This window comes from Coptis chinensis, chromosome 3 (genome assembly GCF_015680905.1).
Source record: "Coptis chinensis isolate HL-2020 chromosome 3, ASM1568090v1, whole genome shotgun sequence".
NCBI lineage: Eukaryota > Viridiplantae > Streptophyta > Magnoliopsida > Ranunculales > Ranunculaceae > Coptis > Coptis chinensis.
In genome coordinates, this window is record NC_141458.1 from 89,107,491 (window position 1) to 89,127,637 (window position 20,147).

General features: G+C 36.8%; 3 protein-coding genes across 7 annotated transcripts; all 3 read left to right on the forward strand.

Moving 5' to 3' along the window:
• Positions 1–3,435: 3,435 nt before the first annotated feature.
• Positions 3,436–13,707, forward strand: LOC147511494 (protein phosphatase 2C and cyclic nucleotide-binding/kinase domain-containing protein). Of its 4 annotated transcripts, none has more exons than XM_086603195.1 (16): positions 3,436–3,634; positions 4,053–5,165; positions 7,525–7,656; positions 7,745–7,972; positions 8,148–8,273; positions 8,995–9,057; positions 9,268–9,350; positions 10,285–10,516; positions 10,589–10,905; positions 11,000–11,087; positions 11,204–11,270; positions 11,350–11,627; positions 11,755–11,820; positions 12,189–12,310; positions 12,629–12,785; positions 12,883–13,707. In XM_086603195.1, exons 2-16 carry the CDS (start codon positions 4,131–4,133, stop codon positions 13,126–13,128), a joined length of 3,240 nt encoding a protein of 1,079 aa, XP_086459321.1. In that variant the 5' UTR covers positions 3,436–3,634; positions 4,053–4,130; the 3' UTR covers positions 13,129–13,707. The 4 variants fall into 4 exon arrangements, 3 of the variants coding, with proteins under 3 accessions (XP_086459321.1, XP_086459322.1, XP_086459320.1); XM_086603196.1 differs by having other exon boundaries at positions 3,459–3,634; positions 4,059–5,165; XR_015219419.1 differs by lacking the exon at positions 3,436–3,634 and having other exon boundaries at positions 3,772–5,165; positions 12,883–13,511; positions 13,681–13,707.
• On the forward strand, positions 13,372–14,766 carry LOC147511495 (SAUR-like auxin-responsive protein family). 2 transcript variants are annotated; one of them, XM_086603198.1, is made up of 2 exons: positions 13,372–13,511; positions 14,290–14,766. In XM_086603198.1, exon 2 carries the CDS (start codon positions 14,314–14,316, stop codon positions 14,692–14,694), a length of 381 nt encoding a protein of 126 aa, XP_086459324.1. In that variant the 5' UTR covers positions 13,372–13,511; positions 14,290–14,313; the 3' UTR covers positions 14,695–14,766. The 2 variants fall into 2 exon arrangements, with proteins under 2 accessions (XP_086459324.1, XP_086459323.1); XM_086603197.1 differs by lacking the exon at positions 13,372–13,511 and adding an exon at positions 13,784–13,936.
• Positions 14,767–15,369: 603 nt separating this feature from the next.
• Positions 15,370–19,014, forward strand: LOC147511496 (uncharacterized). The gene is made up of 8 exons (XM_086598487.1): positions 15,370–15,391; positions 15,784–15,891; positions 16,358–16,483; positions 17,358–17,614; positions 17,837–17,912; positions 18,052–18,478; positions 18,579–18,801; positions 18,880–19,014. Exons 1-8 carry the CDS (start codon positions 15,370–15,372, stop codon positions 19,012–19,014), a joined length of 1,374 nt encoding a protein of 457 aa, XP_086454613.1.
• Positions 19,015–20,147: the final 1,133 nt, after the last annotated feature.

A 20,147-nucleotide genomic window follows, 5' to 3' on the forward strand; every position in this document is an offset into this window, starting at 1 on the left:
CAAATGATGCAGAATGCTTCCAGTGATCACACTACCACAAAGTCCCGACATAACAAAAATGGTCTTGTGACCGAGTCTCTTAAGCTTGTTGTCGAGAGTTGTGTGATTTAATTAATGTGACAATCTTCTTCACCAAATTGTGGTATGCTCGAGTGCTTTACCGTTGAACACTCTGACTTCAACCATAGGCTCTGTGACCACTTTGTTAGAGCGCAAAGAAAAGATTGGGGTCGGGCATAGCTCCTTGTGAACAGAAATGATATAAACTTCCTTGAGCCTGGAGGCAAAATTCTATCAAAGATATAAATCTCTTGGATATAAAAAATAATGGTGATATATCAATCTATCATAATAGAATAGATTGATCTTGAGGAATTTGAGTGTTATGTAGTGGTCTTAATTGAAATTCTCAAAATTAATTTATGATTTACTACATAACACTCAAATTCCTCAAGATCAATTTATGATTTATGAAATTTGAATGGTTCATCTATTGAGGTCAACGAACAACTTAATTAATATATAATGTAATATTGAGTTTTCTTCAAAGTTTAATATAAAATGTCAAAGGTATGATACTGACAATTTTTATAACTTTTGTTAGCTAAGATAAAATTGTTATAAAAATAAAGAGATCCAACAATTAGAGTAATGCCGGAGAGCTAATATACGGTTTGGGTTTTAAGATGATGAAGCTCCTTATGATCCATTGGTTTTTTGGAACACACATAAAAAAACAGTTGCAATTGAAGCGCAAAATCACATGATAATTGGTAGCCCTACAAATTTGAATTTTATTAGATAATTGAAATATACATTACTGACAATTATATAATGTTTTGTTCAAATTCAACACGATCATTTGAACAAAACAATTGAAAAAAGCCATAACAATTTAAATATGAATCGTACGTCAAATTAAATTACCATATATACCATGTATATATGTGTATGTATATATAAGTTAACATTTAAAATGAGATACCAATTTTAAAGGGTCCTATTACTGCCGGACCCCAATTTGTGTTGGGCGGACTCTCACAAAAAAAAACAATTATTACAAGTATGCTATTGATTTCAAAAAATCTAAAAAAAAAACAATTATTACAAATATCTAAAATCCTTTTTGCATTAATTCTCTAAAAATTGAATTGGAAAAACCCCGAATTTAAAGATTTATTTGTTTAAAATTTGGGTCGTTTGGATTTTAAGTATCAAACGAAACAACGACCGATTTGGGACTTATTTTCAAAACGACATTAATTTGAGCCAGGTCCAAAAAAGTTTAATGCAATTTTATTTTTTTTTTTAAATTTTAAAACAACATTTTTTTACATTTTTCGTTTAAATTTTGATTTTCAAAAACGGCAATTTTATGACCATATCGTTTTTTATTTTATTTTTTTAGTCATCAAACCATGGACAAAAATCGCCGATATATCCGATATATCGCCGATATATATCGGTATATTTTACACCGACATCGATATTTTAATTTAATTATTTTTTGATTTACATATATCCATTTTTCTAGAATATAGAACTTTTTTTTCCGATATATATCGAATTTCCGATATGAAACTTTATATCGTAGATATAATCGATATTTCGATATAATCGATATATATCGGTTGACTTTTTACCATTTTAAAATATAAATCCGATATTTCCAATATATTTCCGATATATATCCGATATTTCGATATTATATTTAGATATATATTATAATTATTATAATATTTCATACGATATTTCCGATATTTTAAATAGTTTGGGTTTTGGTTACCAAAAAAAATAGATATATATATATAAAATATCCGATATATATCCGATATATATCGGTATTAGAATTTTTGGGTACACCGATATATTGATCGATATCGATATTTTGGGGTCCAAACGATTATTTTTTCATGCCCATATCGTTGAGGATTTTTTTAAGTTAAAAAATAATTATTTTTTGACCATTTTTTATAAGTCAAATTCCAACGATAGTTTATCCATATTTTTTGGTCGTTTTGGATTTCGATCCGCGGTGTGGTATATATATATATAGTTTAACGTTTGAGATTTGAACTTTGAAAAAAATTCAAAGTTTTAACGATTTTTATTTGATTTTATAGGGTAACTATTTTTATATTTCTCGCCGTGAGCCGGTGTGGTAGATATAATATATATCGTTTAAGTTTGAGGTTTCGAATTCAATTTTTTGGGAATCAATGACATACTTGTAATAATTGTGTTTTTTTTGGATTTTTTGAAACCAATGACACTTGTAATAATCGTTTTTTTTTTAGAGTCCTCCCAACACAAATTGGGGTCCGACAGTAACAAATACCATTTTAAATTACAAAATTAAACGGCTTGACCAAGTCACCGGTAATTTCTAGTAAATATTCTTAGGTACAAGTGTACAACCGTACAGGCACAAAGCGTTCCGTAATTGAATTCGAGATTGATGTGTGTAATGATGTGGAGTTGTGAACAACATTAAAATAAGAACCAGAAAGTAGTCGAGAATAGTCCAAGTGCCAGAGTGCTTTGGTCTGCAAATTAATAATTTCCTTGTCTTCTAGATGTGGTCGGCACTCGTCCAAGTCTTAACCAGTCGGAACCATTATAAACTCAGCATTACACGAGGAAACTCTCGCTCTCTCTCTGTCCAGTGTCCTCACATGCCTTTGTTTTATTTCTCACAAAATGGGGTCATGAAAGAGAAAGGGCAGCTATGCGCCATTCAGTGATAACTTTTTAGATCCTATCAGATCATGCATGACACATCCCAAAGAGCACCAATTCTTTTATACAATTCTCCCTAGATTTTTCAAACATTTTTTCACCTAATACAGTTGTCTAAATAAATAAATCACATAATAGTTAAAGTTTGAAAGGTCGTAATAAAAGATATTCCTAAAAGTATAGAATGTTTTTCCAGGTCCAGTAGTTCTCATTTTTAACATGAACTTGAAGGCATCGGGCATGCAATTAACCAAATGGACCCGTAACGCGTTGTTTCAAAAACCAAATGGACCCGTAATCAATCATATCTGGATTGGTTTCAAAAGTTTTCCAACGCCTTGTTGGACCCGTTTTAGTTACCAAAATCCTTATTCTTGCTCTAGACGCCTAAAATGACGTGCTAAACCTACTATAATCCACTTTGCTAAAACTGATCCCGCTGATCGTGGTCGAGATATACGTCCAAATATTAGGAAGAAATAGTAGGGAAGTAGTAAAAGTATCGAGACCAAAACATTTATTTGAATCCTTTCCAATCATGGACTCATAGTCGGTCCAGATTTTAGATAAACCTCCTTTACCCCACTTCACCTTATCTCAAGTCAAACTGATTCAAAGAATCTGATTCAGAGTTGACTAAAAAAAAAAAACACACAATTACCCACTACACACGTGCCAAACCATCCGTTAAACACCATAACAGTTGAACACACTGACACAACGGTCCTTTTCATAGTACCCCAACTCCCTCCACTAAAAAAATCAAGAAACTAAGGAATCTACTAACTACTAAACTTTGAGAAAGATAAGGAAAAAATCTACCTATATTATCTTGTCTCTACTTAGATTATTCTATATATCTTCTTGGTCATGATGTCTTGGAATCTAATGAAAGGTAACATATATATTTTCTTTACTGTTACTTTATATTGGTATGTTTTTTTACATTGGAGAAAAGTGTCGGTTGTAGTTGGAAGTCTATAGTAGTTGTTGAGTGGTGAAATGGGTGTGTTTAGTTTTTTATTTTTTTTTATGATTTGGGGTTGGTTCTTTTATTTTTTTTCTTACTGTACTTAGATGGTTAGTTAAGTTGTAGAGAAGTGTTAGTTGAAATAGGAAATCTAGAGTAGGTGTTGAGTGTTTTGATGGGTTGTTACTAGTTTTTTTTTTTTGAAGTTGTGATGATTTGGGTTGTTACTGTTGCATTGAAGTAACTAAGTAACTGCTAATAAGTAGTACAGGAGTAGTTTTGATGAATATTGTGAATTTCCATCTTGAATATGGTTTCTAACTGGGTGATCAACGGTATATAGGAACAGTTTGTAGTTGCACCTGATGAGTATTCTTGCACTTTTGGGACTCGGGTCTGCTCCATTTAAGTGTATTTAGTGATGGGCTGTTGGTATTCGAAGCATTGTATTGAAGGAATATCTAGTTCTCCAGGGGATTCTCGGATTAAGGAAAGTAAAAGCGGGAGAGCACCTTTAGGTTCTGTATTTTCACCTGTTTCTTCGGATGATGGAGAAGGAGAAAATGGAGATCAATTCAATCAGCTAAATAGGAATAGGGATTCTGAAGTGGGAATAACTAGACTCTCAAGGGTTTCTTCACAGTTTCTTCCGCCTGATGGGTCTCGTACAGTGAAGCTCCCATCAGGAAGATATGAATTGAAGTACTCATATTTGTCTCAGAGAGGGTACTATCCTGATGCTCTTGACAAAGCTAACCAGGACAGTTTCTGCATTCACACACCATTTGGAACAAATCCCGATGATCACTTCTTCGGGGTTTTTGATGGGCATGGAGAATATGGTGCTCAGTGTTCACAATTTGTGAAAAAGAAATTATGTGAAAATTTGCTTAGAAATAGTCATTTTCAAATTGATGCGATCGAGGCATGTCATGCTGCATTCCTGGCGACAAATTCACAGTTGCACTCGGATTATGTGGATGACAGCATGAGCGGGACCACTGCTATAACGATATTGGTAAGAGGTAGGACACTGTATATAGCAAATGCAGGTGACTCCCGGGCAATCATTGCAGAAAGGAGAGGTAAGGACCTTGTGTCTGTGGACCTCTCAATTGATCAAACTCCATTTCGAGCTGATGAGCTTGAAAGAGTTAAACAGTGTGGAGCTAGAGTTCTTACTTTGGATCAGATTGAAGGATTAAAGAATCCAGATGTGCAGTGTTGGGGTACGGAAGAAAGCGATGACGGTGATCCTCCAAGATTATGGGTGCAAAATGGGATGTATCCTGGCACAGCTTTTACTAGAAGTTTAGGGGATTCTGTTGCGGAGTCTATTGGGGTTGTTGCTACCCCTGAAATAGTTGTCTTGGAGCTCAATCCAAATAATCCATTTTTCGTAATTGCCAGTGATGGGGTGTTTGAATTTCTTTCTAGTCAAGCTGTGGTTGACATGGTAAGTGAGCTCTTTACATTTATTTTTATCCTCGTTCTAAATCTGCCCCTGCAACTTAATATTTCTTCGATATTGTCCCCTTTAGTTTGTGTATACACATTTAAGTACGTAGCTATAGCTTGCAGATAGGAACGATCCAGTTTGGAAAGGTGGACAAATATCATCACCTACAAGAACAGTAGGCAAACCCAATTTAAAAGGAAAAGAAAAAGAAAAGGAAACAACGAAAACAAACAATAGGCATAGGAAAAAGAGAAAAGGGTTCAACACCATTAACTTCCATATCTGTTCATCATAAAAATTTAGTTGTCGCTTTATTAACTTCAGAAAATGTTAAATAAAAGTTCTGTCCAGGTATAGTATATAGATATAGAGTTGACTACTTAAGAGTTACATATGGGTTTATTATCTTGGAGGCTGTCTTCTTTAATAGACCATCTACACCATGAATCAGCACACAACTCATTTTATGTTGGCTGATACATGAAATTGTTTCATTCTTGTGAATGTTGAACTCAATTGTTTGAATGATACTTGACACGAAATAAAAGCTTAATTAATGATTTTCTTGTTCAAGCCTAATCATTGATCTGCATAGCCATAGTATCGATGGTACCTTTTCTTCCATAAGCAGGTAGCATGGTTCCTTTTGCAGTAATCTGTCGATTCTGACTGTTCTTGAATACAACATGTCTTGATGTTGTGGTAGAGGAAATAGGTTGGTTGCTTTACTGAATGAGAACAAGCTGCCTAGACTTCTGGAATCTATTTGAATACATTTAAGGACTTATCAGTTAGAAGAGTTTTAAGCCTCCCAAAATTTAGTCATACTCAATGTGGCAATGAGATGGAGAAGTTTGTATTCTCTGTTATTTCATCTTTCTGAGTATATGCCCGGCCTGGTTCACATCATTCCAACAACTGGCTGTGAGCACCTCAGTACCGCATGGTTTGCAGTAAGTGGGATTCCTATTACACCTAACATCAACTTCAGTTCACAAACCAAAGTTCATCTAACTCTAGTGACTGGACTCGTACAAGAAATTGATTATAGATGGTTGATCTATCAGATTTGACCCCTTTGTTTCGTAGTATCCATTCCGTTATTTGTACAGATTCGTAAGGGTTTCTAATGTCTTTGTGGTTTTGGTAATTGTCCATCTATAGTACTGCACTCTGTATCTTGAATCTTATGGTTTCGATTCTTTTACTTGGTTCTGTCTGAACTCTAAAGGTTTTACAATGTGTGCAGCCTTTAATTAGCCCACCTCCAATCTAAAGCTACTACATGGTTTCCGCCCTTTCTGTTAGTGTCTAGGGTTGTCTGTTTAATGTGAGCAACCTTGTGACCCTTTTTAGACGTTTGACATGCTCTTTGTGGTAGCATTGAAGAAGTGGTGGATCTGTGGCAACTCCAGTTATACTGTGTCACGTTGTTTGTTTCTAAAAGACTTTGAGATGACCTTTGTGATACAAAACATGATTAAACAATAAATATGAAATTCTGTGATGCCTAAAGCTTGCTATTACTTGTGTATGGTCGAGTTACCACAGGATCATTCCTCTGTCAGCCAAGCTATGGATACATTTTAGAACTTTTGGATCCGTTGACAAGAAGATGGAGGGCATCTATATAGATGCAAAAGCTATGTTAATGTAATCGACTAATGGTTCATGTCTTATTACATCTCGGCACTCCAATTGCATACTCAATGATTTTTGCTCAGACTGTAGTTTTCATAGTCATAGACCCATATATTAAAGATTATTGGAATTTAATATCCATTGTACACTTTACTGTTTTTATTCTAAGTAGCATGGGCACTTCATATTCTCGAAAAAAAACCGTGTCCGATACATATCCGCGTTGGATACTTGTGTCGGACACCTGGACACAGTATGCATAAGATTTCAAACTAGGTTTCTTTTAAACCCTACCAGACTAAAAAATCAATCTATTAACATAGTCATAACTCCATTATGTCTCACTTGCATAGCACTTTATATCTAAGGAGGTGCTCTGTAAGGTCTTGAGCCCAAGAAATAGCTGTCTAACTATACTGTAGTCATAGGTTTATTTATTATTTTACCTGAGTCCCCGTGTACAATACGGAGTCGTCGTGTCGGACACTCCGTATCCGTGTTAGACACCGATGCGCATGTCCGTGTCAATGTAATTAGTTTTTGGGGCCCCTTAGTTTTTATTGCTGTTTGTGGAAATACCCATTCAAGTTTGTCCGGGACAAACATAATCTTTTATTTCTATTTCCTTTATGTGCTATTTTGTTTCCTGTTCTCCCCTCCCTTCTTATTTCCTGTTTCTAGTAAACATCATGTGATTTATGTTTTTTGTATTCAGGTTGCAAAGTTCAAAGATCCTCGTGATGCTTGTGCTGCAATTGTCGCTGAATCTTATCGTCTTTGGCTGCAATATGAAACTCGTACTGATGACATCACTGTTATCGTTGTGCATATAAATGGGCTAGCTGATGTAAGGGAATATTTTTTTGCAGTCTGTTTGTATTTTCGATTTTTTCTTTGATATGGAGTTATTCAAACTGATTTTCTTTTTATGTTAGAATGGAGTTATCCAGTCAACCACAACTGATATTTCCGTAAGGCATTTGCCTCAAATTGTAGAAGTGAAGGGTTCTGAATCACCTTCCACCATTAGGTGGAATGCCAGGAATAATCGTGCAAGGCATGATTTATCGAGAGCGCGTCTACGGGCCATTGAATGTTCTTTAGAAAATGGCCAAGTGTGGGTCCCTCCATCACCATCCCATAGAAAGACCTGGGAAGAAGAGGTAATTGCTGTACTCGTTACCTTTCATTTACTTCTTTATTTAATTTTCGTGCATAAGTTCTTATAAATCTCGTCCTTCTAAGAAACTTCTAGGAAAATCCTAGTTTATCCGATCCACTAAAGAATTAGTTATCATCCTCCTGTGCCTACCACTGATTTCTTACTTTCTGCCGCAGGCACATATTGAACGAGCTTTACACGATCATTTTCTTTTCAGAAAACTTACGGATTCTCAATGCAATGTTTTGTTGGACTGCATGCAAAGAGTAGAGGTGCAGCCTGGAGATGTTGTCGTTGAAAAGGTTTGCTTCCATTAAGTATAGCTTCATAGATGGCTTGCATATGTTGGATATTAAGCATTACTAGTAATACTCTGGTACAAATGGGTAAATGACTATTGAACTTCAAAGCTTTTTCTATTAGTGCCATAATCCTACAACAGACTAAATCTTACTAAACCAAAGCATATAATTTAAGTGTATAGAAGTCCAAGCATAAGTTGGATATTGGGCATTATTTTTAGTGACCTGATATGAATTGATAAATGACAATGAAACTACAGGAGGGGCTCTACTAGTGCGATAAGCTTATATCTGATTTAGTCTACCAAGATAAATTAATAAATATATGTATATAAATGTTCAAGCAGAAGTAAATATTCATCAGCATTCTTTTTAAAATATTATCAGAGGAATTTTAATACCGTCTTTAGACTGGATAATTTGGGTTAGGTTAAGGGAATTTGAAAATATATCCTTTTTGTCAGTTGAACTTTTGATGATGATAGTTGATGTCATGTGTGAAGAAATTACAAATTACAAATTGTACTTAAACTGGACTTTTTAGGAGCACCTTCACAAACAAAGCTCTCTCTTGCATACACATATTTAGAGGTTGTAGATGCTGAACCTCAATATCATAATTTTTTAAAATTTCTGAAATATTTTCAAAAACATATAGTAGAGTTTTCTTGTGCATCTTTAGATACTTCCTGGATGCTGAACTAATTTTCCTGTGTTGCAGGGTGGAGAGGGGGATTGCTTTTATGTTGTTGGCAGTGGTGAGTTTGAGGTCTTGGCCACCCAGGTAATAGTGTCAAAATATATTTGATTAGTATTTTTTTCTTTCAATTAATATTTTCCGGAAATAGATTGAAATTTCTTTCTTAAGTAATACAAATTCCATTCTAATTTTTGTAGGCTAGTTGATTCTATAGGGTAGCGAGTCTTGATTGATCTGTTCTTCCATGCTTTGAATGATCTTGGTGATGTGTGATAACTAATTTTGGAATTGCAGGAAGAGAAAAATGAAGAGGTTCCCAGGGTTCTGCAACTTTATACAGCTGAAAAGTTGTCGTCTTTCGGGGAGCTAGCACTGATGTAAGACATATTGCTGTGGTTATTTATAAGTTTCTTGTTTTGACTTGTGAGTCTATTTAAATGTGATTTATTCTTTCTTTGAAGGTATTAAGATATCAACATTTTGTTTTTTGCCGGACAATTTACTCCCACCGGTTTAATATTTCTTTGTTACGGGGGAGGATACGGTTAAGTTAGTTTCGGCCTTCTCTCACACTTTTTATATAGGAAAATTAGTCTGACTACAATATAGAAGCATAAATTTTTTTGGGTCGTGGGGATCAAGGGGTCCCACACGACCTGGGGACACTTCCCCCCTTCGGGCACGCGGGGCGGGGGAGTGTCTTACTTATGTCTCACTTAGAATTCTAAAGTGAAACCAGTTGCAAATTTTATAGACTTCAAGGCACGCATTTTGGCCATCTTCAAGACTTTGGAGTTTGGGCTCAAGGTCTTGGGTTCGATTCCCCACCTTCATCAGGGAATATGGGAATTAAAAATTCCTATCTATCTGTTAAAAAAGTAAAATAAAAAAGAAAGAAAGAAAGAAATGTATGTATCTCAAGAAAACTCTTCTAGGATACAATGAAGCCGATTGTCTGTTTGTTGGGAGGAATGCCCTTATCCAACCGGTAAACAAATCTTAGGAACTGATGATGTCAAGTGCTCACAAATTCAAGACTCGAGAATTTTATGTTCTTGGAAATCCAATTTTGACGCACTGCTTGATCTAACGGTCTAAATTCTCTTTTGACTTGCAAACGATGAAAATAAAATAAAAACGTAAGTTGAAAATTTCCAACATAAGCTACTCGATCAATGCTTGTTTAATCGGGTGTCAGAGAAGTGAAGAACCCTGACGTTTTCCCAGTTTGATAGTATTTTTAAGATCATTTGATTATATGTTAATATGTATCAATCTTTATGCTTCTTCCTGGTAATTGTGAGGAAACAGGTATAACAAACCTCTCCAGGCTTCTGTTCGTGCTGTGACAAATGGGACTCTTTGGGCTTTGAGGAGAGAAGATTTCCGTGGAATACTCATGTCAGAGTTTTCAAACTTATCCTCATTGAAGTTGCTCCGATCTGTAGAGCTTCTCTCTAGGCTGACAATCTTACAGCTGAGTCATATTGCAGAATCTCTTTCAGAAATTTCCTTCTTACATGGGCAAACAATAATTGACAAGGTACATAACCGCATCTAAGTACTGTTCCTTTAACTTGTACTATTCTCTTCAGTAACTGATCTGATTTCGCAGAATGAGCCCCTTTCTGCACTGTACATTATCCAGAAGGGTAAAGTGAGAATCACTTATGATGTGGACCTGATGACAAATGTGAACATTAGCAGCTTGTTGCCCAACACTTCCATACAGGAAGATCTCACTCAGAGCAAGAAAGAAGTAGTGTTGGAGAAAACAGAAGGAAGTTATTTTGGTGAGTGGGCGCTTCTGGGTGAACATGTTGCCTCCTTAAGTGCAGTTGCAGTGGGTGATGTGGTATGTGTTCTTGTAACAAAGGAGAAGTTTGATTCTGTTGTTGGACCTCTTACAAAGATTCCTCTGGGTGATGACAAGTATGTTTCAATCTTTTTGATGGATTTTTTTTTTTTTTTTATCCCAGTTAACTAATATTTCATGTCCCTAATTGTATGATATCATGGAAATCAGGTTGAAGGATAGTACTTTGAATTATCCAAAGGAATCTGCTGAGAGAACTGATGCTTCCAATCTGGCAAAAGTTCAGCTTTCTGATTTGGTAAGGTGACCTAAACAAAAATACATTTTCTTGTTAAACCTTCTTCAGTTCATGGTGCTGTGATGCTATGCTTATTAGATAAACATCTGAATTACTCAATAATATCTGATCTGTAGGAGTGGAGAACATGTATGTATTCCACAGATTGCAGTGACACTGGGCTTGTTCTTTCTCGAGGCTCAGGTTGGTGATTGCTTATATTCTTAATTTGCGCTTTAATATATAGTGATAGTTGATTCTTTACATATTTGACCACTAACAGAAAACATGCTGAGCTTGAAAAGGTTCTCAAAGCAGAAGATTAAGCAGCTGGGTAAAGAAGCACAAGTCTTGAAAGAGAAAGACCTGATGAAGAGCTTGATTCCATCTGCTTTTATACCACAAATTATATGCACTTGTGCTGATCAAACACACGTTGGAATATTACTGAACACATGCCTGGCATGCCCGTTTGTTTCAATACTTCGTACTCCATTGGATGAATCATCTGCACGATTCTGTGCTGCTTCTGTAGTCATTGCTTTAGAAGATCTTCACAAGGTTTGAAGCCCAGAAGTAGCTTTTTCTGCTCTTGCTTTCTTTCAAAGCTTTTGCAGTTCAGTTCCTTTCTTTGTTAGTGGTAGGAAGCAGCTGCACTGACACTCCATTTTTGTCCCCTTGAAATTAGAATGGTGTTCTCTACAGAGGCATATGTCCAGATGTTATAATGTTTGACCGAGCAGGCTATGTACAGGTTGGTCTTGGAAAATACTATAAGCTGCATTTATGGGTGTTTGTATTTGTACAAATTCCTTGATATGCATAATTTTCTAAAGCAACAGAAAAATTTTACTTAGCAAAATTTGGGGTGGATCCGTTTTCACGGATTAGATTGTGTCCTGGGAAGGTCTTTTTATGACATGACGGTGGTTTCAAATTTCTTCAAAAGTTTGTAGTCATTACGGAGCTGAAAGTTTTGTAGAAATTCGTCATTGTTATGATCTGATTCGTTGGTGGCCTAGTGGCCTTTTTTTTTTCTTGGTATCAGGATGTAGCAGCTTAACATTCCAACCACAGGTTAGATATTAGATTATTAACATGTATTTTCCCCCATTAATACAGCTTGTAGACTTCAGATTTGGCAAGAAGTTGTCTGGCGAAAGAACATTCACGATATGCGGGATGACAGATTCTTTAGCTCCAGAGATAATCCAGGGAAAAGGCCACACATATGCTGCTGACTGGTAAAGATGCATCTCTGTGAAAATGTTATTGCTAAACATACTATTTGGGAAAGTTGTTTTGGAAACTGCAAGTTCAAGCATATATCCTTTAGTGGAATGTGTCTTCTTAAGGAAGAAAACTGGTGGAAACTCAGCGTGAATAGTCTAACAGATTGTGGGGCTGACTCAAGTCAGAGATATGCCCGCAGTCTGTAATTATCAGCCAATTTGATCAGATTTCTTTAACCTTTTAATTTACATCTCCTCTTACTCTCAAGTTCAATAATCTTTGCTTTAAAAGAAAGAAAAAAAATGTTCAATAATCATATTATTACGCAGGTGGGCATTGGGTGTCTTGATCTATTTCACGCTGCAAGCAGAAATGCCATTTGGATCATGGAGAGAAAGTGAGCTCGATACGTTTGCTAAGATTGCTAGAGGACAACTACATTTCCCGCAAACCTTCAGTCCTGAAGTTGTTGATCTTTTATCCAAGGTTTTAATTGTTTCGCTCAGCTTCTTGTTATTTAATATCATTAAGCACATGCCATTCTCATTGTTGGACTTACATTTGACTTCTAATTTATAACTAGCTACTTGAAGTTGATGAGAGTGCAAGACTGGGTAGCCAAGGTGCTGACTCTATCAAGAGTCATAGGTGGTTTGAAGATGTTGTCTGGGAGGACATAACAAACGGTACCTACCCTGTCCCCCATGAAATCACTTCTCGCATAGCTCAGTATGTGGTGAATCACACAGAAGACTGCTCCATTCCACCACTTACCCTGCCCCGGGAAACAGGACAACTCGACACTCCAGAATGGCTTGAAGACTGGTGAAAGTAACCAGAATTTTTAGCTTTATTGTTGAGGTTTTTGATTGAGACCCTCCATTCTGATGGTTTCTGACCATCAGATGGCTTGAACGGCTGAGTTTTGGTCTCTCAAAATCAACAGAGAAATGGGAGATATTTTTTTGACATTGATGGATTTGGTTGAATTTGCATAGCTATATTATCATATCTCACACACCAAGGAGATCAGAGGAGAAAAGGGACTGAGAAACTTGCCACATCAGCTTCTGATGCCGCTCAACCATTTGATCCATTTATAGACATCTTTCTGTGAATACGACCGAACATATTGCAATAACCAGAAAACATTACATTTGACGACAAAGCGACACAAGCAGTAACCACATAAGTGGTGTTGCTGAGCCAAAGGTGATTTTTTTTCTTGTGTATTTAAAGTCGCAGATACTTTTTTTGCTTTCTGTGAACTTATCTGGGTAAGTTTTCCGATTGAGTTTTGTTAAAAGTTACATCAATCATTATCATTATCCACTGAATGCTCTTGGTACTATTTGTAATATATTGTATTACCTTTTCTCAGAATGATACGACAGATGATGTTTTTTCACATTTTTGTCTTGACGAATCTTAAGGAACAGCAATGATGACTCTGGTTGTTTTGATTTTTGGTACCACAAGCCTAATCTGATTGATGAGTTTACTCAACCTTTTAATTCTAGTATTGAACCTCTCCCAGACTAATATAGTTAAAGGGTAAATCCATATACAATTAACAGATGCACAATGGCCCTTTCCTCTCGGTTATAAAGCACGCAATGGAATGGCAAAGCCTTAAAGTAAAACCTCTTTCCCTTTAGTGTACTTGTTGTTAAGGCCTTGGCCTTCTCTAGGGAAAAAAAAAACTTGCGGGCAGGACACGCTATTAGTCACAACCATTTCTAACAGTTTCCTTAATTTCTTGTTTGTGAACTGTGATATTGAAAGTTGCATTCTTTTGTTATATGTTGCCCCCATTTCTATGCATCAAATTCACTGGAAAACAACGATTTGTCAACCACCGCCATCGCCAAATCGTGCTTCTACTTTATATCCATATTACTACGCAAGTTAGATTGTTTGTTTGGCGTTACTTCTAAGTTTCTCCAACTCTTCTTCTATACTCCTTATTTTGCTCTTTATCTGTGTTTAGTGTTATTTCTTCCATGAATTGAGGATGAAGAAGATAAACATACTATTAAGCAAGTGTAAGAGCCTGTCAAGGCAATTGGGAAGAACATCATCATACAGTAGCCTTAGATCCAGGTCGACCAGAGAGCGCTTTTGGAGCAACGATGGGGAACACTACAAGGTGATATTGGTAGGACGGTCGAGAAAGCGGTACTTAATAAATTCAAAGCATTTGAGCCATCCAGTATTGAACGCTCTTATTGAAAGGTCCAACCAAAAGAATTCTCATGGTGGGGAAGATGGAGATACATACGTGAAATGCGAGGTTGTTCTGTTTGATCACCTCTTGTGGATGCTTGAAAATGGTAGTCCAAGTTTCACCTCTGATGATGCTCTTGAGGAGTTAGCCGAGCTTTATGTGTACTAAACGTTTCTCAGCAATCAGCATACAATGAAATATTTAAGGCAAATCATCTATTGATTCTCATTACTTCTTTCATCTTAAAGCTTGTTGAATGATTATTAATAGTAAAGTCTCTGTAGAGGAGTCGATCTTTTTCATCCTCAAAACATAGAATAAAACTTTTTAATAAAATAATAGTACTTTTTTCTTGGGTAATTTTCCAATTAGTAACCCGTAATGTCAATCTGGTCCCAAGTAGTAACCACTCTTCAATTTTGACTTTTCAACCTCACTTTTGACACTTTTGCCCTTCTCCTTATTTTCAAACAATGCCCACGTGGACTTGCAACACTCTCTCTCCCCTCTTTACCTACTGTGCATAATTCTGTCATATTATACCTGATGAGTTTGACTTTGCAGTGATGGACAACCGTTGGATTTTGATCAAGAAAACACGTTAATCAAAACATGTTGTAGTATCTGTGGTTGCTATAATGAAGAAGCAACCGACTAATAAACTATCTCCAACTCTCGGTGATTTTGGTTGTGTCAAGATACTTTTATAACTTTTACCTCAGATTTTGAGCCAACCTAAAAAATAAGGACAAAAGCTCAAAGTTTTTTTTTTTTGGTTGTTTATTCTTCTTCCTCGTCATTGTCCTCTCGCTTTTGTATTTTTTAAAGTTTGACATGGAAAACATGACACATTCACATGATAAAGGTATAGTTTGTTGTTTTTAAGCTATCTAGGGCCTTGGGTCTACGGTTTTGTTCCACGTAGTTTAGTGTTTTGTTTGTTTGATGTTTCATCTTTCAAGGAAGAGGGTTTGAAAGACAGATTTATGACGTCTCCATGCATAAATGCATGTTGATTATATAGTTGTGGTAGAATGTTGGTGGTTTCCATGTTGATTCTATATTTAATGTTGGGTTTAATATTAAAGGCATTTAAGATAGATTCTGTCATAAATGTCCTAAAAGTGTTAGTTTAACTAGTTTAACTAGTTTGTGCTTAAATGTTTGAATTTACTTTTCAGTTTTTACGGTTTATGGTTAGGTACTTCTTTGTAACCATCGCTTTTTGGTTGTTTTTTTTTTATACTTACTGGTTAGGTACTTCTTTGGATGTTCTTATTCACTACAATAGGGAGATGAAAGCGGACAAGTATGGCCGGATGAAGTATGTTGGTGGCGAGGTGAAATTGAGAGTTTGTGATGGGGGTATTTCATTTGAAGGATTCATGAGTACCGAGTGGAAGGTGTGTTGTCGAGAAAAGAGATCTACTCTTTCTATAAGATACTTGACGAAGAAGTCCCCGCGGTCGAATTGATGAAAACAGATTATTTGAACATGATTATGAAACAAAGAAAGTCTCCAAGAAAAACAATGATGGTTTGGGTTATCAACGAAGTAGAAGTGGTAAGCAATGGACAACCTAATGTTAAGAAAGAAAGAAGTTCTTCTTGAGTTGTTTAAGAAAGACCTTGAACTCCAAGCATTGTTTCTCCTGTGAAACACTCTTTTCTGAAACAGAAGGAGCTAGCTCGTTAGAAGCGTCCTATTAACCAATTTAAACTTGTCGATGAAGCAATTGGTAAGTAATGCAGTTCCATTTGGTTAGGTCATTATTAGTGAGGGTGGGTACATGCTTTATTTCCTGATAGTTATGAATCTTTGGTTTTCCAGAAAGTCCCCTTGACCAACCCTGGAGTGGGAGAGTGGGGACTCATCAATGGGAAGATGTGGAGATTCACGACGTCGAAGAACACATTCAACCTCACAGCTTGTCAACGTTCGAAAAGGTGATGGCAGGTAAGTCTTCGATATCAATGGGATATGTTGATAGATGATAGCTTACCCGCCGATAGTGGTGTGGAACTTTCGAGTGTTCATTGAAATATAGATATTTGGGCCGAGGGTGTTTCCTTTGAAGTTACACGAACCTTCAAGATCTGAGAAAAACAATCCTGCGTCTTTCTCTGTTTGTGGAAGGTACACACTATAGCCTTGCAAGGTAACATATAGTTCCATTTGCCGATAGTGGGGAGCTAATTCATCGATATAATCTGAGGGGACGGTCAATGATGGTGGTGATGAGCAAGATGGTGTACGGATCTTGATCAACCTCGATTATGATGACTTTGATTCCCAAAATCCATATGGTGATCTGAGAGGGCGCCCCCGAGGAATATAGAATTTCCATGAATCAAAATATTGACAATAATGAGGGTGATGATGATGAAGTTGAAATACTACATGAAGTTAATTTTGAAGAAGAAGAAGTAGTACAAGTAAAGGATGGAGTGATGATGATGAAGTTAGAGTAGTAAATGGTGGTAATCAAGATGATGATGATGAAGTTCAATTATTGGATGATGATTGTGATGTATGGTCTACTCCTAACCGTAGTTAAGAGTTTTTGGGGGGAGGCACGCCTATGGTATTAATGATGAGGAAGGCCAAAGTGAACCCGATATGATGATTAATGATGAGGAAGGCCAAAGTGAACCTGATATTGAAACAAATGGAATGGTTGATGCTACGCTATTCGGTGCAGAAGATCTCAATTCAGAAGACTTACATCAAGGATATGATCCTCTTCGCTCTCCCCATAATCCATAAACACTAGCTAAAGTGGATGTAACTCCTCCTCATGTGAACCTGAAGTTTGTTCCTCCTAAAGTAGGACAACACTATCCTACTTGGGATGATCTTATAAAAGACATGAAGTCATACGCAATAGCAAACATGTTTGATTTGCATCGTGCGAGCACTTCTCCTGAGAAGATTTATATGAAGTGTAAGTCTCCTGGTTGCACATTTCATTTGTTTGCAAAGCCAACCACTGGTTCTGATATATGGGTTATTATAACCTTCAGAGAAGCACATACATGTTCACAAGATAAAGCAATTGCAACTAATAAACAAGCTGATGCAAAATGGGTTTAAGAAGTTGTGAAATCGAAATTTAGGGACAATATTGATATGGCTCAAACAATTAAGGTTGGAGGTTAAAGGCACACACGGACAAATGTGTCGTATAAAGTTGCTTGGAGAGCAAAAGAAATTGTAATGCAAAAGGTAAGCGCCTTGGTTATATCAGCAACTAATGAACGCAATAGTAGCAACAACTAACTTATGTTTGTTTGGCTTTTTTGCTTGCAGATAAGGGGAAGCTTTAGTCAGTCGTACCAAATGTTGCCAAATTATTGTAAAGAACTTAAAAGAGTGGATTCAGATTGTTTCACCGAAAGCTGCAAACGCCATCGCCCCCGAGCACAAGTTTGAAGCGTTTGTTTGTGATTTCTGGCGTCACCGTCGAAGAGCTTACAAAAGATGTCTTCGTCCATTGATTATGATTGATGGCACTTTCATGACAGGTAGGTACAAGTCAATCATACTAACTGCTATCGCGGTTGATGGCGATAGCCATGTGTTTCCAATTGCATTTGCCATAGTCCCAAAGGAAAATAATGACCACTGGGATTGGTTTCTGGAAAAGTTAAGAGACCTTGTTGTTGGGACGGAGCAAAACTTTGTTCTTCTCTCTGATAGGCATGTAAGCATTCTTCAACCCGTGCCTAAAATACTTCCTAATGTGGTCCATTGCTTTTGTGCACAACACATTTCAAATTGTATGACTAAGCAAGAGACAAAAGGGAAGGTGAAGAGAGCTGCTGAAACTTATGAACAGGCAGAATTTGTAAGACTTATGAGCCAAATTTATTGTGCCGACAACAAAGGTTATGCAAAGATTGTAAAGATTCCGAAAGAGTCGTGGCGTTGTGCTTTTGCTCCAATGAGAAGGTATGGCATTTGCTACACAAATCACATAGAGAGCTGGAACAAGATGATACTTCCAGAGAGAGCTATGCCATACAGTGACATCTCTTGTCAATGGTATCAGGTTGAACATAATGAAACATTTTTATGACTACCGGGTGATGGCGTCAAAGATGAAGACAAAACTGACCAAATCAGCTGAGGAAGTGCTCATCTCGTCGAGATATTCAAGTAGACGTTTCATAGCAACAAAGGCAAGTGAGCACGTTTACTCTGTGCAATCACTAGACCGTACTGACACCGTAGACCTTTTGGAGAGGACTTGCACATGCGGTTTCTTTCAACAGGTTGGTTTTCCTTGTAGCCATGCTATGAAGGCAATCGATCACTGTAAGCTATGTGCATATGACTTTTGCTTGCATTAGTACACAAAAGAAACGATGATGGATACATATAGAGAGAACTGGACACCATTAAGAGGAAAAGAACAGCGGGTTTGGGTTTATGATGGCATCATCGTCCGTCCACCCGTTGATGAGGTGATGCCCGGAAAACCATAGAAAAAGAGAAAGCGCTCTAAAGGAGAGGGAGTCCCAGTGCAAAGAAGAAGGTGTACGCGTTGTGGTGGTCTTGGACACAATAAGGCAACTTGCACGGGTGCCAGTGATGATGCTGAGTGGATTGATTTTTCAGCTGGGATTCCACCAGATTTTGAATATGAAGAGTACATATGATCTTTCTTTTAACCAATCACCAATAGTGTCAGCTTTGGTTTGTTTGTTTGAAATTGGCACTTGCAGTTGCATATATGTTAGTGGTAAATTGTTACCCTGTGGCTTTACTTCGGGGTTGATATTTTGGATAGTTTTGGTTGGCAATTTTGGTTTCATAATTAATTTGGTTTGAACGGACATCTTCTTGTACTATTAATATCAGTAACTATAACAATGACATGGTCAGTCTCTAATGGATAGTTTCATTACAAGTAGGCTAACATCATCAACACTGCCCTCTATTTTCATTTTAATAGGACCATCAATGGTGATTTGCAACTGGTTTTCCTTTGTCACCTTTGCTTCACTAGCAGGTGCTGTAGCCTTATGTGTCCCTTCACCTTCTAGATCTATCCATTTAAAACCCTTGCATGGATCGGCCCTGCATGAGAGAAACCTTCTTCCCAGACTATGTGGCTTTGTACTTACACCATACCTCATATTCGTACTTGAGCATAGCGGACAGTGCGTAGTTGCCCATGGACAGTTGATCTTCCAGTGCCCAGTTTCCCCACACTCAAAACATTTGCTATAGTTGGTTGATGATGAACCAACATTTGTATTATTCTTGGTAGAATCCTCACCCCCACCCATTTTGAACGAAAAAAAAAGAAAGAGAAATGGGATGGACCAAGAAAGGCAACCCAGTTTGTACTTATAAAGGAAACACACTATTTTCCCGCCCAAGTGGTGTTGGCGCCAAACTATTCCCGCCCAAAACATTTCCCGCCTAAACTATACACAAATGTTTGATGAAACAAAATATTCCAATAACCATATTGCATTGCAGGACCTATCAGCAACTAATTCCATAAAAAATGCTTCACTAAAACTTAACTCATCACTCCATGAAAGCATGAAGCAATGAATGACAAATTCCATCATCACAAATTAAGAGTCGATGATATTAACGGCACCAC